General features: G+C 38.4%; 1 protein-coding gene across 1 annotated transcript in view; it reads left to right on the forward strand.

The window, feature by feature from the left end:
* Positions 1-18363, forward strand: part of GPR158 (G protein-coupled receptor 158) — a 426979-nt gene that overhangs the window by 398396 nt on the left and 10220 nt on the right. Inside the window, exon 8 of the mRNA XM_044227555.1 lies at positions 12577-12715. Coding sequence (XP_044083490.1) covers positions 12577-12715 — 139 coding nt within the window. The remainder of the gene's footprint in view (positions 1-12576; positions 12716-18363) is intronic.

Below are 18363 nucleotides of genomic sequence, written 5' to 3' on the forward strand. Positions count from 1 at the left end.
TGGAAAGTATTTTTGAGAAAGTTAAAGAAACTAAATTGGCAGGCACCTGGGTGGCTCAGTTGGTTAAGCCCACTGCATTCTGCTCAGGTCATGATCCCGGAGTCCTGGGATCGAGCCCCACATCAGGTTCCCCCTACTCTGTGGGGAGCCTGCTTCTCCTTCTCCCTATGCCTGCCACTCCCCCTGTTTGTGCACTCTCTCTCTCTCTCTCTGTCAAATAAATAAATAAAATCTTAAAGAAAAAAGAAAAGAAACTAAATTGGCAGTCCCTAGCATTTTTATGAAATTCTACCTCTGACTTGTCCAACAGTCAAAAGTAAGAGATTGGTATCAGTTTGGCATAATAAGTCAGAATTACAATTTTCAAAATATCACATAATGCATTTGAATGAAACTGATGTGCTATTGAGAAAAATTTTTATTATTTCACCATCCTTTAAGAGCTATGTAAAGAATAAAGGAGTTAGGACTGAGAAACACTCATCTAAATTAATGGAGAAAGCAAATAAGTATCTAAAAATGCTGGTAGCAGGATTCTCAGATTTTTTTTTCTGAATCTACTTATTCTATTTAATAAGTTGGTAGTTAGTTGTGCATGTTCAGGATTTTGCACAATAGCAATACAATTTTTTCATGGCTAAAAAGTTAAAACTCTGTTGCTCTAGGAGTTTCCTAATGTGTTGGTAAAAACTTGACAAGTGAGTAAAATTAATTCTCATGCCTGAATTCCCTTCACGATGTCACCCCAGCATAAGGAAGACCACCTGAATTTAACCCTCACAGGCAGGGTCCTCTAATATGCGGCTTCCATGTTTGGAATACATAAATTTAATAGGGTGGTACCATGGAGTTCATTCTTTTGTTGGTTAGCAGGCAGTTTCTGACTACACCATCAGAACATAGACTGATGACATTGAAACAGTACCAGAGACCAAGAGAAGTTAGAATAAGTGAGCAGGTTCTTACCCTACCTACAAGAAACAACAAGGCCAAAGGGTGACTAATAGATGGTAATGTCAAGGACATGGGAGCACTTCCTCTCCACGGCTAAATCCCTGCCTCAGACTTTAGTTCAGATCTAGGCAAGCGCAGAAATGTTTCCTTGGTTACTTTTAGAAGTTAGGTGATGATAATCTAACATGACTTAAAAGGAACATAATTGAGAATCAAGCTATTTTGCTGCCTTCCTTAACCGAGCACAAGAATATATACAAAAAGTTATATCCAAGTTTCTGTTTACCTTCTCTTGTTCTCTGTATCTTTCTGTATCACTGTTATGGCCTAGCTATTCCCTGACAAGGACTCTTTTATAAGTTAAGACTTTTTTATAAATTGCCCATGTCATCATATTTGTGAAAAGTCCAGTGCATGAAGTATCTTGTGGTTTGGGAAACTTCTTAGAGCTTGACATTTCTTGTTATATATTGTATTCACTGACTTTGAAAGAAAGGCATAGAGAAGAGTCTAGCAATAATCAAACAGGTGTGCCCGGCTTGGGTTCACATTCCATATGGGAATTTTTAAATATTTAGTTGTTTAAGGTAATCCCAATATTGATTCATCCACTCTTTAAAAGTTCTAATTCATTTAGATGAATTTCACATGGAATGAGTTCACTGCAGAAACCATAATCATCTCTTTCCTTCTCATTCACATGCTCTTCTTTGTTCTCTTCCTTCCTGGTATAGTATTTTAAACAACATACATGACCACATGTTCGGTAATTTAATTAGTCACATGCTGCTGTTTAGAAGGAAGCAAGAAGACTACCGTAACTGTCCTACTGAGTTGTGTAGGAAAATTCTAAAATAGCAATTGTTTCTAAGGATTTAAATATTTAATTACCCTAGATGATTAGGCTGTCTTATGACAGGTGAAATGGGATGTAAGCACCGTTTAATGAGTGAGAGGGAAAATAGATTAGACTTCCTCTTCATCTGACTTAGATTAATGCTCATGGTGTAGCTTCATTTACATACATCTTCTTTTATCCCACTGTACTATATGTCTTAATCCAGACTCCATCACTTGTTACCACTTCAAAAAAGTGCTTTTAATTTCAGTCAAAGGATAAAAGCCTGACCACATAGACAGTTTATTTGCCTTGACTTGGGCTACATTGCTAGAAACTTGCACATACTTGTGGGAGGTCCTGCTTGAGTGTTTTTAGAAAGAGTGAAGTGGGAGTTATTTTCGTATTTATTTATAAACCACCTCTTTTGGAAAATATTTTGCGTCTTTGAGGAGTATTTATTTATATGATGCTACAGGGCTGAAAGGACAAATTTTCCTGTATCTTAATTTTATCCTTACAATGCTACTTTTCTTTTTGGAAGTTAAATTTTGTGATAGGACTGGGCATTATTTTGGAACAGCTCCTGAAGGACATGGAGCAAGAGTAACTAAGATATCTGTGGCCATCACAGTTTCTTCCACGAGTTTCAACCCCCTGGTGGAACTCTGGGATTTTAAAGGGGGGGGGCAGCAACATTAAGGAGGGGAAAAAAGGGGGATGGGGGATAAGATGGCAGAGAAGCAGCAGTCCCCTAAAGTGAGCTAATTATCTACCAGAACACTCTGAACACCCATGAAACCAGCCTGAGATGTAGGATTATACACTTCTGGATCTCTATGGGGGCAGAAGAAGCCAGTGGAGAGGTAAAAAGCATACTGGGAATGATAGGACTGATTGATATCGGAGGATAAACAGAAGGGGGAGGGAGCCACGGGAAGCAACCCTTTGGAAAGCAATACCCCAATTCGAAATTGCCCTGTGATTGGGGACCAGCATTGACTTGGAGTCTAGTTAAAAGCACTCAAAAAGAGCAAAAAATCTTAAAGGGCAGCTGGTGGAATCGGGCAGTCATGGGCACAGACATAAGCCCACCGACCCAGGTCGGCCACCACTAGGGACCACCAGTGCCAGACAGAGTGCGGTCCTGGTCCTGGAGCCCCCAAGGTTGCTCGGCTTGAGGGAGTCAGGTGGGTGCTCTTTAGAGCCACAGCCTTCTGCACTCTGTTCTCACTTCACGACCGGGGTCTGAACCGCACTCCCCACCCGCACCTGAGAGTGCTCCGTGTGGCCGCGAGTTAGTGCTCTCTAGGACCCGCTGAGAGTCTGAACACTCCCAGGACTTGAAAGAACTACCCCACACAGCAGTCCCCCGCAAAGACAGCCACCAGAAGAAGCAGGCTCCCTGGACCAGTATCACTCGTGGTTTTGGCATGGGAGTGCAGGGACACGCAGGCACTTCAGGAAACCCCTGAGACGGTTGCTAGGGGTGCGCACCACCTGTGGGAGGTTGCACAGCTCAGCGGAGTTTGCAGAGGGGAGTCTGTGTGTTCTGGACCACCCAGAGGGGAGCAGACTGAGGCTTCTCTCTGAGGTGGAGGTTTGGATGCAGTTTGCTTTCCACCAAACCTCTAAAAAGCAGCAAAAATCCTCCAAAGGATAAAACCTCCAGAGAACAAAAGCCTGAAAAACCGGTTTCCACAGAACCCAGTCCCTTGGTAGGGAGCTGGAGAACTCAACCCAAGCCAGACTGACTGAAAAACTGTGGCAGGCCCCTCCCCCAGAAAGCCAGCCAAAAGAACGAGAGGACAACCACCACAGAGTCCCCATAAAATTGTAGAAACCCAATATCAGGGGAAAACAATATATTAAGCTCACGGTATTGCCCTAAAACCTGTATATTTCATAGATACAACTTTTATTTTTAATTCATTCTATTCTTGTTCTTTTTAATTTTTTAACCTACTTCCCATTATAGCTAGAGTGTAATATAGCATATTCCATAATAACCTTTTAACTTGAATTTTTTCATATATATACCTATATTTTTCTTTTTCTTTTCTATTTTATTATTTTTTAATAGATAGATAGATAGATAGATAGATATAACCTTCAAGGTAATCCTCTTTCCCTATTCAATACTACCCCTATATATAAACAAGTTTTAATCTCCCTTTATCTCTAGAAAGTTGACTCCTTTAGCAAAGATACCAAGATACACCCAGGAAGAATCAAAATAACCTTCCTCGCCCACATCAAGGATTTATAACCACCCTCCCAACTTTTTCTTCTGTCAGTGTTTCTATGTATTTGTTTTTGTTCTGGTATTATATAAATCTCATCCTTGGGGTTCATTTTGAGTTTTTTCTTTTTTTCTTGTCATTTTCTTTTCTTGGTCTTTTTCTTTGCCCATTTTTGTTTGTATATCTTTTAAATCTTGCCTTTAGGGCCCATTCTGGCTGGGTCTTCTCTTTTTTTGATGTCTCTCTCTTTCTCTCTCTCTTTTTTTCTTTTTATTTCTTTTTGGTTGTGACTTCGATTGCTCTGAAACTTTCCAGGGTGCACGTTGCCTCGATCATGGTTGATATTTTCAGCTATACGTCCCCTCAACGACCTCTCACCAAAATGACTAGGAGGAGGAACATCCAACAGAGAAAAAATTCAGACTGTGCCCTCTCCATCAGAGCTATTGGATATGGACATAACCAGTATGTCGGAAAGGGAATTCAGGGTAACAACTATCCAGGCAATAGCTAGGTTGGAGAAAACCATTAATGACAACATGGAATCAATTAGGGCAGAAGTGAAAGCCACCCGGGAAGAAGTTAAAAATGCTATCAATGAGATCCAATCTAATCTAAATTCTCTCACAGCTAGGGTAACCGAGGCAGAAGATAGAATTAGTGATCTGAGGACAGAATGATAGAGAAAAAAGATCAGGAGGAGGCCTGCAACAAACAGCTTAGAAGCCATGAAAACAGAATTAGGGAAATAAATGACACCATGAAACGTTCCAACATCAAAATCATTGGGATGCCTGAGGGGGAGGAGAAAGAAAGAAGACTAGAAGATAGAGTTGAACAAATTCTCCATGGAAGTCTTCCTAATCTTCGGAAAGGAACCAGCGTTTGTGTACTAGAGGTAGAAAGATCATCCCCCAAGGTGAACAAATCTAGAAAGACCTCAATATAAATGTTAAACATTTATATGGAATCATTTGAACTTGATGAAGTCCCAAAAGTTCATTTTTGCTTTTGTTTCCTTTGCCTTTGGAGACATATCTTCAAAGAAGTTGCTGTGGCCGATGTCTAAGAGGTTACTGCCTATCTTCTCCTCTAGGATTTTGATAGATTCCTGCCTCACATTGAGGTCTTTTATCCATTTTGAGTTTATCTTTGTGTATGGTGTAAGAGAATGGTCAAGTTTCATTCTTCTACATATAGCTGTCCAATTTTCCCAACACCATTTATTGAAGAGACTGTCTTTTCTCTACTGTATATTTTTCCTACTTTTTTGAAGATTATTTGACCATGGAGTTGAGGGTCCATATCTGGGCTCTCTACTCTGTTCCACCTGTCTATGTGTCTGTTTTTGGCCAGTACCATGGATTCGTCATCATTAGCCATCAGGGAGAATCAAATCAAAACCACATTGAGATACCACCTTACACCAGTTAGAATGGCTGAAATCAACAAGACAGTAAACAACAAGTGTTGAAGAGGTGGGAATGCAAGTTGGTGCAGCCACTTTGGAAAAGAACATGGAGATTCCTTAAGAAATTAAAAATAGAGCTACCTTATGACCCTGCAATTGCCCTACTGGGTATTTACCCCAAAGATACAGATGTAGTGAGAAGAAGGGCCATCTGTACCCCAATGTTCATAGCAGCAATGGCCACAACCGACAAACTGTAGAAAGAGCCAGGATGCCCTTCAACAGACAAATGGATAAAGAAGATGTGGTCCATATATACAGTGGAGTATTATGCCTCCATCAAAAAGGGTGAATACCCAACTTTTGTATCAATGTAGACAGGACTGGAGGAGATTATGCTGAGTGAAATAAGTCAAGCAGAGAGAGTCAATTATCATATGGTTTCACTTACTTGTGGAGCATAAGGAATAACACAGAAGACATTGAGAGATGGAGAGGAGAAATGCGTGGGGGGAAATTGGGAGGGGGAGACAAACCACGAGAGACTGTGGACTCTGAGAAACAAACTGAGGGTTTTGGAAGGGAAGGGGGAATGAGGGTTGGGTGAGCCTGGTGGTCGGTATTATGGAGGGCAGGTATAGCATGGAGCACTGGGTATGGTGCATAAACAATGAATTTTGGAACAGTGAAAAAAATTAAAAAGAAAAGGAGGGGAAAAAAGCCATCTTCTGTTTCTTGAAGAGTAATAGTCTATAGATTAGCTCAGTTGTCAAGAAGATTTTGGTAGATCTTTTCCTTGTATTGAAACGACTGTCATAGTTCAAACAACCAGCTGTTAGTCCGCATGGACTGCGAATCTCAGCGTGTTCTTACAGCTCCAAGCATTCCTATTCCTTAGTGATTATAGAGAGCTGGGCGCTACCATTTCCTCTGAGATTAGATTACTTAGGAGGAGAAAAGTGTGTGGGTTTTCAGTTTCTACTCACTGAGACCCATTCCCCAAAGTAGTCAAAACTCTGGGATACATCAAATAAGAAAGAGATCACTTGGCCAGGAAAAAAGCAGATTTGTAATGAGCGTGTAAATCTGCCACTCAGTTGTCAAGCAAGGTCCCGAGCCAAGCCTAACTCAGCAAAATTGTCTCAAAGATTTTATAAGCTAGAAATTGAACGAGGAAGTTAGTTTTTTTTTTAAACTTCCAAAAGAGAAAATGATGTTCTAAGTATAAAATTAAGGTATAAAATATTTTATTCTCTCTTTGCCCTTTAAGGTCATATAAAGAACTACATCTCAAAGAAGTAAAATAATTTTCCCCAAAGGCAGAATATAAACAGAAATTTAACCCCCACTGTAATCATCCTAAAACCATTCAAGCTAGTCCTTCAAAGAGTATGTGTAAATCTAGAGAGGTTGTCCAAGCAAAAGCAAATTGCCAATCCTGTCAGTCTTTTAAAAAAAACTGACAATTTTAAATGAAGTTTTTAAATGATAAAAAATAATCCCAATTCCGGCTCCCTCCTCAAACACAAAGGCCAATGACCAGGAGAGGGAAACAGAAGAATGTTACTAGAAGACCAAACTCGCTGCCCCGTCACTGACCCTGTGCCCAGAGAGGTCCCCACTCTTGTCTTTGTGAGCCCTTCTTACATTCATGATCTTGATTGTGTGTCCATAAGCTGTGAAGTGTCTGAATTTCACTAAATTTCTGTCATCCCACATCAGATTTTAAAACTCTTAAGTGCCCATGCCAAAGACAGAGGGAAGAAAATATACCTTTTCTAACTTTCCCTCTTAAGATGCATTGGAGATTGTGAAAAACTTGATCCAAGTTCTAGAAATGTGTGAAAGGAAGCAATAAAGAAAAGCCAGTGTGCAAATGTGTGACCACTCACTGCAGTTCTTGCTCGGAGAGCTCCCTCGAGGGACCAGAATGGAATCATCAAGTCACTGTGTGACCTACACAGTTCAGATGATTAACAACAGTATTCCTTGGTATTACTACACAGGATCTCTGCTGCAAGCTTGAAATTGGGACATTCAGAATTTTGCCCCATCCTATAATAAAGCTTTCACACATGTAGGTAATGGACAAAATGCGTTTAGCGCAGTGCCCTGACACATTCAACAGATGTTTGCTACCAAGTCAAAATGAGGGGACAAAACGTCAGTCCAAATGGAAGTACTAGCTATTTATGATTAACATATTAATTGTTTAAATACAAACAGTTACTGCTTGGAAATTTTCTTCCGTAAGATTAAAACAATATTTCCCCAGGTTTTGTCTCCACCTGTTAGTAATAGAGCAAAAGAAACCCTCAGGCCAGGGATGTAATTTCGAGAACACTGGTCAGGAACTAAAGAGCCTTGTGCTCCAGACTCCACTCTGTTGTGCACCCTGTGAGGGCAACAGGGGTACAAGGCTCTCCACAGGCTTGTTCGGTAGCCCAACACTGTCCATCCCTTGGCTCACTGCTTCCAGAAAGCTGAGGAGGGAACAGACAGACATTCCTGCCTCCACTGTCCTGCTTGTGAAACCTACTGCAACGTCTACCTTCTCCGTCACTCGCTGTCCCAACGCTGAATAAACCCACTTCGGGCAAACTGAGTAACAGCAATTCACCAGCCACCCATCTTGACGATCCTATACACACTCAAAAAAAGTACCCCAGACTACATGGTCTCATAAAGTCTCTTCTAGCTTTAAAATTCTATCAAAAGTATCATTCTCTTTGTTTCTTTGTTTTAAGCCTTGTAACTCTGATAACTGTTCTCATTTTAACCAAAGAAAAGGCAACTAAGCCTCCAGAATATAAAGGCTCGCGTGTGCCAGTTGAACCCTAGAATACTGGAACCTGAGCTAGTCTCAAGGATTATTGAGGTTGCTTAATACTTCATGATCACTTCCGTGCCAGCTGCCATGTTATTAGCATAAAAACAGCGGACATCTAATTTGAAGGACTTAGAGGGAAAACAGAGGAAGACATTACAAGAAATCCTTGGACGTTAAAAAAAAAAATGAAACCTAAATGCTTCATCTGTACATTTATTTGTGCCATATAAACATTTTTTTAAAGGGGCTAAGAAGTATAAAATGTTATTAAGAAAAAAATGCCAGGGTGCCTGGGTGGCTCAGCAGGTTAAGCCCATGCCTCTGGCTCAGGTCATGATCTCAGGGTCCTGGGATCGAGCCCCGCATCGGGCTCTCTGCTCGGCAGGGAGCCTGCTTCCCTCTCTCTCTCTCTGCCTGCCTCTCTGCCTACTTGTGATCGCTCTCTGTCAAATAAATTAAAAATAAATAAATAAATAAATAAATAAAATCTTAAAAAGAAAAAATGCCTTTGCAACATGGCAAGGCAGGAGACCACATCTTGTGAGAGATTTTGTACTTTGAAGTCATTTTTCTCTCGGCCCTTGTGGGTGTTCTTAGATCACAGAGCTAAGACACCTTCAAGAGCTGATACAAATTCTCACTTCTTTGCTTGACCCAACCCGTTGGAATGATAACGTGAAATCACTTTCATTATGGTCTATTAATTTTTAAAAGGCTGTGGTAGTTAACTTTCAAACTGTTATCCTTTATAGATTAAAAGTAAAATACCTCGGTTTTCTGAAAGCCCTATTTGGATCTTTAAATATAAATGCAATTCCCTTTTTAACTATACTCATGCCTCCCATCAAAATCATTTAACCACAGAAATTATTTTCTAAAGCAGAAGCACAACACATATTTCAACTCCCACGTAATAGCACTGCAAAATTTGGTAACATCTGCATATTTTCTTTCCTAATTGCGATGTTAGTTTGAAGTTAATTATATGAGACTGATTTTTTTCCCAAGCACAACTTTCATATATCACATTTAGTTTAATTGGTACTTTGAATAATAAATTGTTTTTCAGCTAGAGCATATTGTTTGATATTGCTAATGAAATGATTTTAATGTTAAGCGTAGCCATTAGGAGGAATCTTATTTTATCCCTTATTTTTAAATGTAATTCTACATTGTCATACCCTAATTAACCTAGCTATTTTCCTTTTTTTTTTTTCAATCTTCAGGATAACATTATATCAAAACATTATAATAAGTGGCAGGGAATAGTGTCTTTAAAAGGAGACAGTGTCAGTTACATGTGAATCCTTCAATTTCACCATATATTTGTGCTGTTGTTTAAAAATATTTTTGCTTTAACTATTCTTAACTGCCAAACACATCACCATACTCTTAGTGGCCCATCAGTAAACAGCAGTTACCACTATTAATAATAATGCCAATATAACCTTTAGATCACGTATAGGCCTGCAGCTTTAGATGGAGTAGCCAAGGTAACAGAGGTTCTACATCTCTAATAACCTGAAACTGGTATCATCTAGGTTCTTTCAATTCAACAAATATTTATTGAATCTTATCTATGTCTGCTCAGTACTGTTGAGCTATCTAAGGAGGCAAAGGCAAAAAAAATAATAATAATTCACTCAGTTCCTTGTTGAATCATTATATTGTACACCTGAAATGAATAAACACTGAATGTTAATTATATTGAATTTAAAAAGTAAGTAAGTAAATAAATAAATAGATAAAGACTCACTTCTTGCCCTGAAGGTCATCACTAGTTGGGGCTAAGGAATGGAATGATTAACAAGACTCCACGATTTTCTCTCAGTTATATATTGTGTGGGATTATTCTCTGCATTTCATAATATCAATAGTTAAAAACTGTAAGATATTAGAGGAAGGAAAATTCCATGCAAAGTGAAATCAATTCATGCGGCCTTGCGATGGAGGTAGGACCTGAATGAAACATGGAAAAACTGGATTGGATTTGGAAATGCGGGTGAGAGATTTCATGGGTGAGCAATAGCATGAACAAAGACTCAGAAGCAAGAGGAATCTTTGAAGGGTTCAGAGGATGAGTCTGCCTAGATCAGCTTAGAGTTCATGTTGGGGAACACTGGAAGATCATGCTGGACATATACCATGATGTCATAGGGGACAAGAAGTGCCAGGACCAAGCATCTGTAAAATAATAGTAAGGCACTACCGATTTCTGAATGAAGGTGCATACGACACCTCACGAAAGTCTGGCCTGAGGGTCAGCAACTAGACAAGTCAGGGGCTAAGGAAAGTATACAAGTACAAAAGAATAAGCAAAGTGGGCAGCTAACATGAAGCCTGGGTGGCAAGAAAAATCTTAAAAGTGAGCACATGTCTACCCAGGCATGAATCCCTTCTAGTCTTTCTTTGGAGCGGGGGGGGGGGGGGGGCAGGAATTGTTTCCTGGGTCCTAAGTGAGTCTTAGTGAATCCTGCAGTGGAAATGTGAATCAGCTATTCCACATGGAGTACCAGGGATTTGGACAAATCCTGATGTGATCCAAAGGAAGTTTCAGGAAATGAAGAACTAATGGACTCAGGGTAAATCCAGGTTTAGATGGGGCAGTTGAAAAATAATTATAACCAATAAGGAGTGACATCATAGGCACTTAAAGGATAGTCATTGTGGCATTGAGAGGAATGATTTGTATGAAAAACAGCTCAAAGTAGAAATGTACCAGTGAAGGGTGGTGCAGAGATTTCACACCTGGGTAAAGAGGCAATAATAGTACCATGGACAGAAATACAAGAGGTAGGAAGGAAAGTTGTACATGAAGACCTCAGCATTTCCTGATTCACTTTTCCTGATCCAGTAGAACTTGGCTGGACCAAAAAAACAAAAACAAAAACAAAAACAAAAAACATTTATAGCACATGGCCAGTGGCCAACGTGGTGAATAACTGGGACTGAATAAATCTCATGGAGATCTTTGAGTGTGGCTTATTTTATATTTGGCTTCTGACCACATCAGGGTTTTAGAGTAACTCTTAAAGGATGTGTTTACTTAAGGGATTTTCAGTAATTAGGGCACTACCTATTGTTTAAACACTGACAGAAATATGCTGAAAGCTTGGCAGGTAAACAACTTGGCATATGGGAATGGAAGTCAATGTTTCAATAGATAAGTAAGTAGGTTACCTTGAAGTGATGCATTTGATTGAAGACTTTCTCCTAATTAAAGCTTTCTTCTTTACTCTGATGGATTAGATATGATCTTCTTTAGATACTATCTTCCAGTGAGGTCGTGTCACTAAGATAGAAAATGGATTGAACAATTATTGGTCAGAATGAGTTAAAATAGTGATGTCCAGGTTGGAAAAAAAAAGTCAAATGAGATGTTCAACAATAAGAACCATTTAACGTGTGTTTTTATTTCTTCCTTTATTTAATATCTACCAGACAGAAACTATGTTAAGTGCTTTATATTCATTATTTCATTAGCAAATAATCTCATGAAATATGGACTTTTGTTATTGTCATTTTCCAGATAAGATAACTGTGGCCAGAAATATTAAGTTGGCTTAGATTATGCGAAGTTAATTAGAGTTAGAACTAGAATTTCCAATCAGGTCTAGTGTGATTCCAAAGCCCTATGTTTAAATGCTATGCTATGCTTGTCTCTTCTGACTTGAGCCCCACAAATAAGAAGATTGTGAATTTTATGAAGCCTTCAGCACTCCACCCATAAAAGATAAGATTTCTTTCATGTGTGAAGAAATAATGGTTCATTTATAAAAAATGCCACTGAATGTTTAACAACCTATTTTCTCACATTTCTGGCAATGGGTATCTTTACATTGTGGAACCAGATTCAATGCAGTGAGAGTTTAAATTTCTAGAAGCTGGATATAAACACATTATAAGCCTTGGTTGCCTTGATGACTTCATTACAACCCAGATGCTCTATGAGTATCTTAAACTTAGGTTGGGGATGTGGAAAATTATTTTACATTTGTTTTAGGAAAAAGCCAGGTACTAGCAAAAGAAAAATCTGAGGGGCCAACCACGGTTTTAAGAAAGAAAGAAAAGAAAAACCAAACTATACCTTTGTAAAATCTTCTGTTACATTCAATAAAATCTTAAAATAAGTATGTCATATGTATTTATATGTGAATGACATTTTATATGCATCTGTTTCTAACTGAACTTATGTTTCTCAAACACAAAATGCATGCTAAAGAACTTAAATTTTACATTATTGTTCACCTATAAAACTAATGGAAGATTGTTTTTCTTTTTTTTTTTCCCCTTCTCACAGCTGAATTTTTATTCCTCTTGTGGGGTGTTTATCTCTGCTATGCAGTGCGGACGGTGCCATCAGCGTTTCATGAGCCACGCTATATGGCTGTTGCAGTTCACAACGAGCTCATTATCTCTGCTGTATTCCACACAATCAGGCGAGTGCCTTGTAGAGCTAGTAAATAACCGTTTTGTTTCTCTTATGTGTTTCAGTTTAAGTTAGAGAAATGCAATTCAGTTTAAGTTAAATAGCAAAACTGGATAGCATGCATAATGGAAAGATTTAGGAAGGATGGTGTTTTTAAGTTGACTAATGTCTTTGTCATACAAATGGCAAATAAAGATAGCTTGCTGTTTGTTTGTTTTTTTAAGATTTATTTATTAAAGAGAGAGAACACACAGTGGAGTGGGGCAGAGGGAGAGGGAGAGAGAAACCCAAGTAGACTCTGCACTGAGCATAGAGCCCAACGTGGGGCTCGATCTCAGGACTCATGAGATCGTGCCCTGAGCTGAAACCAAGAGTCGGACACCTAACCAACTGTGTCCCCGGGTGCCCCTCTATTTTTTTTTCCCTAAACTGATGTTCTTAGTTCCTTCTAATGTTTTTTTATCACCTTTATTTATTTGAAGGTTGACTCAATATTACTGTATTAATTAAACCACTTATGGGAATATCATTGAATATTGTTATGATATATAATGTCTTTTGTTCTGAAGATATAAAACAATACATGCTTACATTATAAAGTAGATGTAGATCAATCATCCATGTTTCCATTCATGTTAATACACTGGTTTATACTTTTAAAATCTTAATACTCAGATCGTCAACTTATGTGTACTAGTTCTGCTAAATTCAAAACCAAAAAAACCACTCCAACCCGAAGACTGGATTTTTGTGCGCAATGAGGTTTTATCACTATCACATTTTAGCAATGACTTTTTATTAGTATGACCTGGTCCTCCATTTCTTAATATCCCATTTATTACTATAGTCAGTAAGTACAAAGGAGGAAGCAAGTAGCTTATGATAGTGAACAAAATGAAATATGTATGACTTATCTTCAGAGAATTTACACCTATTTATATCTGAAAATGAAATGAAAACCTCAGTGAGAACAAAAAAAAAAGGAATCCTATAACTTGCAAAGCAACAAAAAGATGTCATTCATTTGCTCGACAAAGTTAGGACATACATAAGAATTTAATGAGAAATTTTGAATATTTGTCTTTTCCCTCAGTGGAAAAACAGTGATAAGTAATGGTGGGAGTCAGAGTGGGAAGGTGTGGGTCTTTGGAAGTTTTAGAAGATATTTATCATTTCTCACTTTAGTCAATAATTATCAAGTTACATCTTGCATTTGTAGGAATAGATGATACAGAGAACAGCTGAACCTTAGGCATACCTACACTTTTTCAACATTTAAGTAAGAAAAGAAGTATTTATGATTTGACAACCCTAGAAATTCCATCAAAGCACCAGGAATCAAAGGAATTTGCCTCCTTGCTTTGTCTTGCCCCCTCTCAAGAAAGAGAGAAAAGAGAAAAAGAAACGAGGAAGGAAAGATGCAAAACAAAATAACGATGTTATAAATAGGCAAGAAGAAGGCTCTCTCACTTCTCCTCAGACTGGAGCTGAAGGATGTGAGAGGGGATGCTCTGTAGTGAGCCCTGAAGAACACTGTTGTGGGCAGAGCCCCACAGCCTGCACATTTCTCCCAAACCATCTCCCAAGAAAAGCTGCATTTTCGTTGTCTGTTTCCAGAATATCAAACGCCTGCGTTTCAAGATACGACAAACATGCTTCTCTAGAACCATTTGTAAGTTAAATGCTGTATTAACAAACCAATTAAAGAGTTATAAGCATGCCAGAAGAAATTTACAGACATGTTTAAATGTCTTCTGTTGTCAGAATGTGACCAGGTCATGCAAAGGGTTTCCTACTTTTGCCCTACATCAGCTACTGTATTTCTTAGAATCAAATTAATTGCCCGAGAAATTAAATCTGTTCAAAGCATTTACCTAAATTGATCTTTATCCTTTTCTATCTTAAGATTTGCATCTGTTCTGTTTTCATCATTAAGTATGTTTTTTCAATGGACTTTTTTTTTTTTTTTAAAGATTTTATTTATTTATTTATTTAACACATTGAGAGAGAGCGCGCACTAGCTGAGGGAGCTTCAGGCGGAAGGAGAGGGAGAAGCAGGCTCTCTGCTGCTAGGAGCCCGACACAGGGCTCGGATCTTAGGACCCTGGGATCGTGACCCGAACCGAAGACAAATGCTTAACCCACTGAACCACCCAGGCATTCCTCAATGGACTTTAAACTCTCAATTTGCCCAAGTAGGCAAGATAGTTATTTTTTAAATGAACTTCTAAAAATTCCTAATAAGGCAATAGGTGGTTATTATAGATAAATCATAAAATGATTAAAAATAAACTGCCTAATCAAACCACCCGAAGATGGTAAGCACTGTTAATATATTAGGATATTACTTTTGGATATTTATAACACATTGCATTTGGTAGCTCCCCTTTAGGAATGTCACAGCACAGTGTGACATACCAGGAAGTCCTGCTATAAGGAAAGCTAGTTAAGTTTGTTTAACCAGCACTTTCCAAACCATTCACCATGATATCCCCCCAAATCTCAACTGACATCTGGTAACAGAAGCTACTCTTCAGAAAATTCTGTTTTAATACTTGGCCGAGGTAAGGAGAAATGTATTCTAAATATTCATTCAGGATAGCTTTCTGGGGGCACCTGGTCGGCTCAGTCAGGGAGCGTGTGACTCTTGATCTCAGGGTCATGAGTTCAAACCCCACACTACACATAGAGCTTGCTTTTAAAAATAATAATAATAATAACTTTCTTACTTTGTTTAGGTCTTTCCTACAGAGTCCCAGACAACCCATCAGCCTAGCTGGGTTCACACAGACGCAAGACCTGACTGAGTTGTACATGTTGAACCTAGTAGACTTTGTATTGGTAGACATGACCTACTTAAAAATCAGCTTCCCTCGACACAACTGTATAGTCCCTTTAAGTTTTGAACAGGGAGAACTTCTAGTGGTAGCAAAGTGACTGGCCTTGGTAGGCTTTGGTATTTTGTTAGACAAGCTTAAAAAAATCTGAATAGAAAGCCCTACTTTTTAAAAAAAATTTTTTTAATTAACATATAATGTATTATTAGCCCCAGGGGTACAGGTCTGTTAATCATCAGCTTACACACTTCACAGCACTCACCATAGCACATACTCTCCCCAGTGTCCATATCCCAACCACCCACTCTCTCCACCCCTCCTACCCCTGCAACCCTCAGTTTGTTTTGTGAGATTAAGAGTCTCTTGTGTTTTGTCTCCATCCCCATCCCATCTTGTTTCATTTTTTCCTTCTCTACCTCCCAAACTCCCCCACTTTGCCTCTCAAATTCCTTGTATCAGGGAGATCATAAGATAATTGTCTTTCTCTGATTGACTTACTTTGCTCAGCATAATACCATCTTGTTCCATCCACATCATTGCAAATGGCAAGATTTCATTTCTTTTGATGGCTGCATAGTATTCCATTGTGTATATATACCACATCTTCTTTATCCGTTCATCTGTTGATGGAATTCTAGGTTTTTTCCACAGTCTCGCTATTGTGGACATTGCTGGAAAGCCCTACTTTTAAGTTCCAAATTCAACTTACCTTTCTCCATAGACCAAACCCAATTAGATTGTGGCATGTTGGCTTCAAAGAATTATAGTATAGACAAGTTACTCTGTCTTGGAAATTTAATTGTATGGCCATAAAGGACCAAAGATGGAATTATAGTTTAAATTATAGTTAAACACAGTAAATCTACAGAACACTGATTTTAGGGAGATGAGCAGGGAGAAAGCAATAGGCAGTAATAATTAAAGAAATCAAGTATATATAATTTCTTATTTATTTTTTTAAAGATTTTTTTTTTTTTTGACAGAGAGAAAGCACTAGTAGGCAGAGAGGCAGGCAGAGAGAGAGAGAGGGGAGGAAACAGGCTCCCTGCAGAGCAGAGAGCCCGACACGGGGCTCCATCCCAGGACCCTGGGATCATGACCTGAACCAAAGGCAGAGGCTTTAACCCACTGAGCCACCCAGGCGCCCCTATAATTTCTTATTTACATGTGGACTGAACTCATACCTGCTGTGGTTCCAGTGTTGATAAAGTCTAAGAATAGGAAACAATAACATAATAATATAAATCAACTAGACCCATCTTTGAAGATTTTTTACTAGAATGAAATAATACTAAGTAAAGCCTCCAACATCAGCAGATATTCTCTATCTATAGGCATATATGTTCATTCTTGTTTGCTTAAAATATAAAATTATATATACGTAACTGTGGATACGTATCTACATACATAAATATATAAACTTAAAGCTATGACTACATATTTATATGCAGATTTACTTTTATTCTCACCAAATTGCCAGACTGAGCAAAAATAAACTAAAAGGATTAAGTCTAGAAGTCTAATAATGCAGAAGGCATTTTGCCTAATCTGTTCTCTAATCCTTTACTAAGCATAGAGCAAAGCTTTGGGAAAGTGCAAGACTTTTAAAAAGTTTGCTTTTATTCTTAACCTCAATTTTAACTATTTCTATGTTCCTGACTGTTAGATCTGTTTTTTAGAAGTTGAAAAAGTCTTTTAAAGAAAAATCTTGAAGAAGACTGCAAAACCCAATTTTCTTAAGATATTTCTACTCAGAACTGCAACCTAACAAACCTAGCAGTATTTAAAAACTGATTAATTTGATCAGTTGATGTTAGTATAGAGTACTTCAAATTAGCTTTTTGGAAGACTCACCGTTTTAATTTAAATTATATGTAACCATGTTCTTTTCAGATATTGTCAGGCTGGCTTCAGGTTCACTTGTGTTGGCATTTGAGACAGAAATTCGCAGTGCATGAGAACACTTTTAGAATGTAAATCCATCTCATTTGATATAACTGTCTGCTCCAGTGCTGGAAATGGCCCCAGCAGATTTGGATTGTATAATTTTCCAGGTCACAATTTTATATTGCTTCTATGCCTCAGTCCTATGCCTCAGGTACTGTTACTTGTTACTGAGTATGATGATCCTATTTCAGTGCTTAAAAAAAAAATCTTTTCTGACCCAGCACAGGATCTATCAAAAGTATGTCATTCCCCAAAAAAGTGACTATTCATTTAATCACATTCAAGGCAGGCATAAAGCCACTTTTTTCGCCAAGGAGTTAGAGAAGATGTTAATTCTTAAAATGCTATTTGGTTATAGGTAAACCATCACGAACTTTCTGTACTTCTATGTATATATTTTAAGTCTGTTTTATGTCTCCAAACACAGAGGAAACGATCTCCATGTCGAACAACTCTCTTAGCTCGATTTGAGGGGGGAGGAGAGGGGAGAAGACGGGGGCTGGGATGGAGGTGAAAATGAGGAAGAAATCCCCTTAATGGAAATTTTGTTTCAAGTATTAATAATGCTAATTTACTTAGTAAATTTGTCATGAATGCGGCATAATGCAGGTATAAAATGAGTTTCTTCTGTTTTTAGATTCATGTGTTTGTTTTATGATTATATCATAAGCATTTTCTTAAGATGTTAGCTTTTCAAATATGATGACATATATCAGTGTATCAGGATGCTGATTCTCTAGGGGCACCTGGATGGCTCAGTGAGCGGAGCATCTCACTGTCCATTTCAGCTCAGGTCACGATCTCCAGGTGGGGAGCTGCGCCCTACATGGGCTCTGCAAGCGATCAGTGGGGAATCTGCGTCTCTCCTTTTCCT

Source organism: Neovison vison, chromosome 12 (genome assembly GCF_020171115.1).
Source record: "Neovison vison isolate M4711 chromosome 12, ASM_NN_V1, whole genome shotgun sequence".
NCBI lineage: Eukaryota > Metazoa > Chordata > Mammalia > Carnivora > Mustelidae > Neogale > Neogale vison.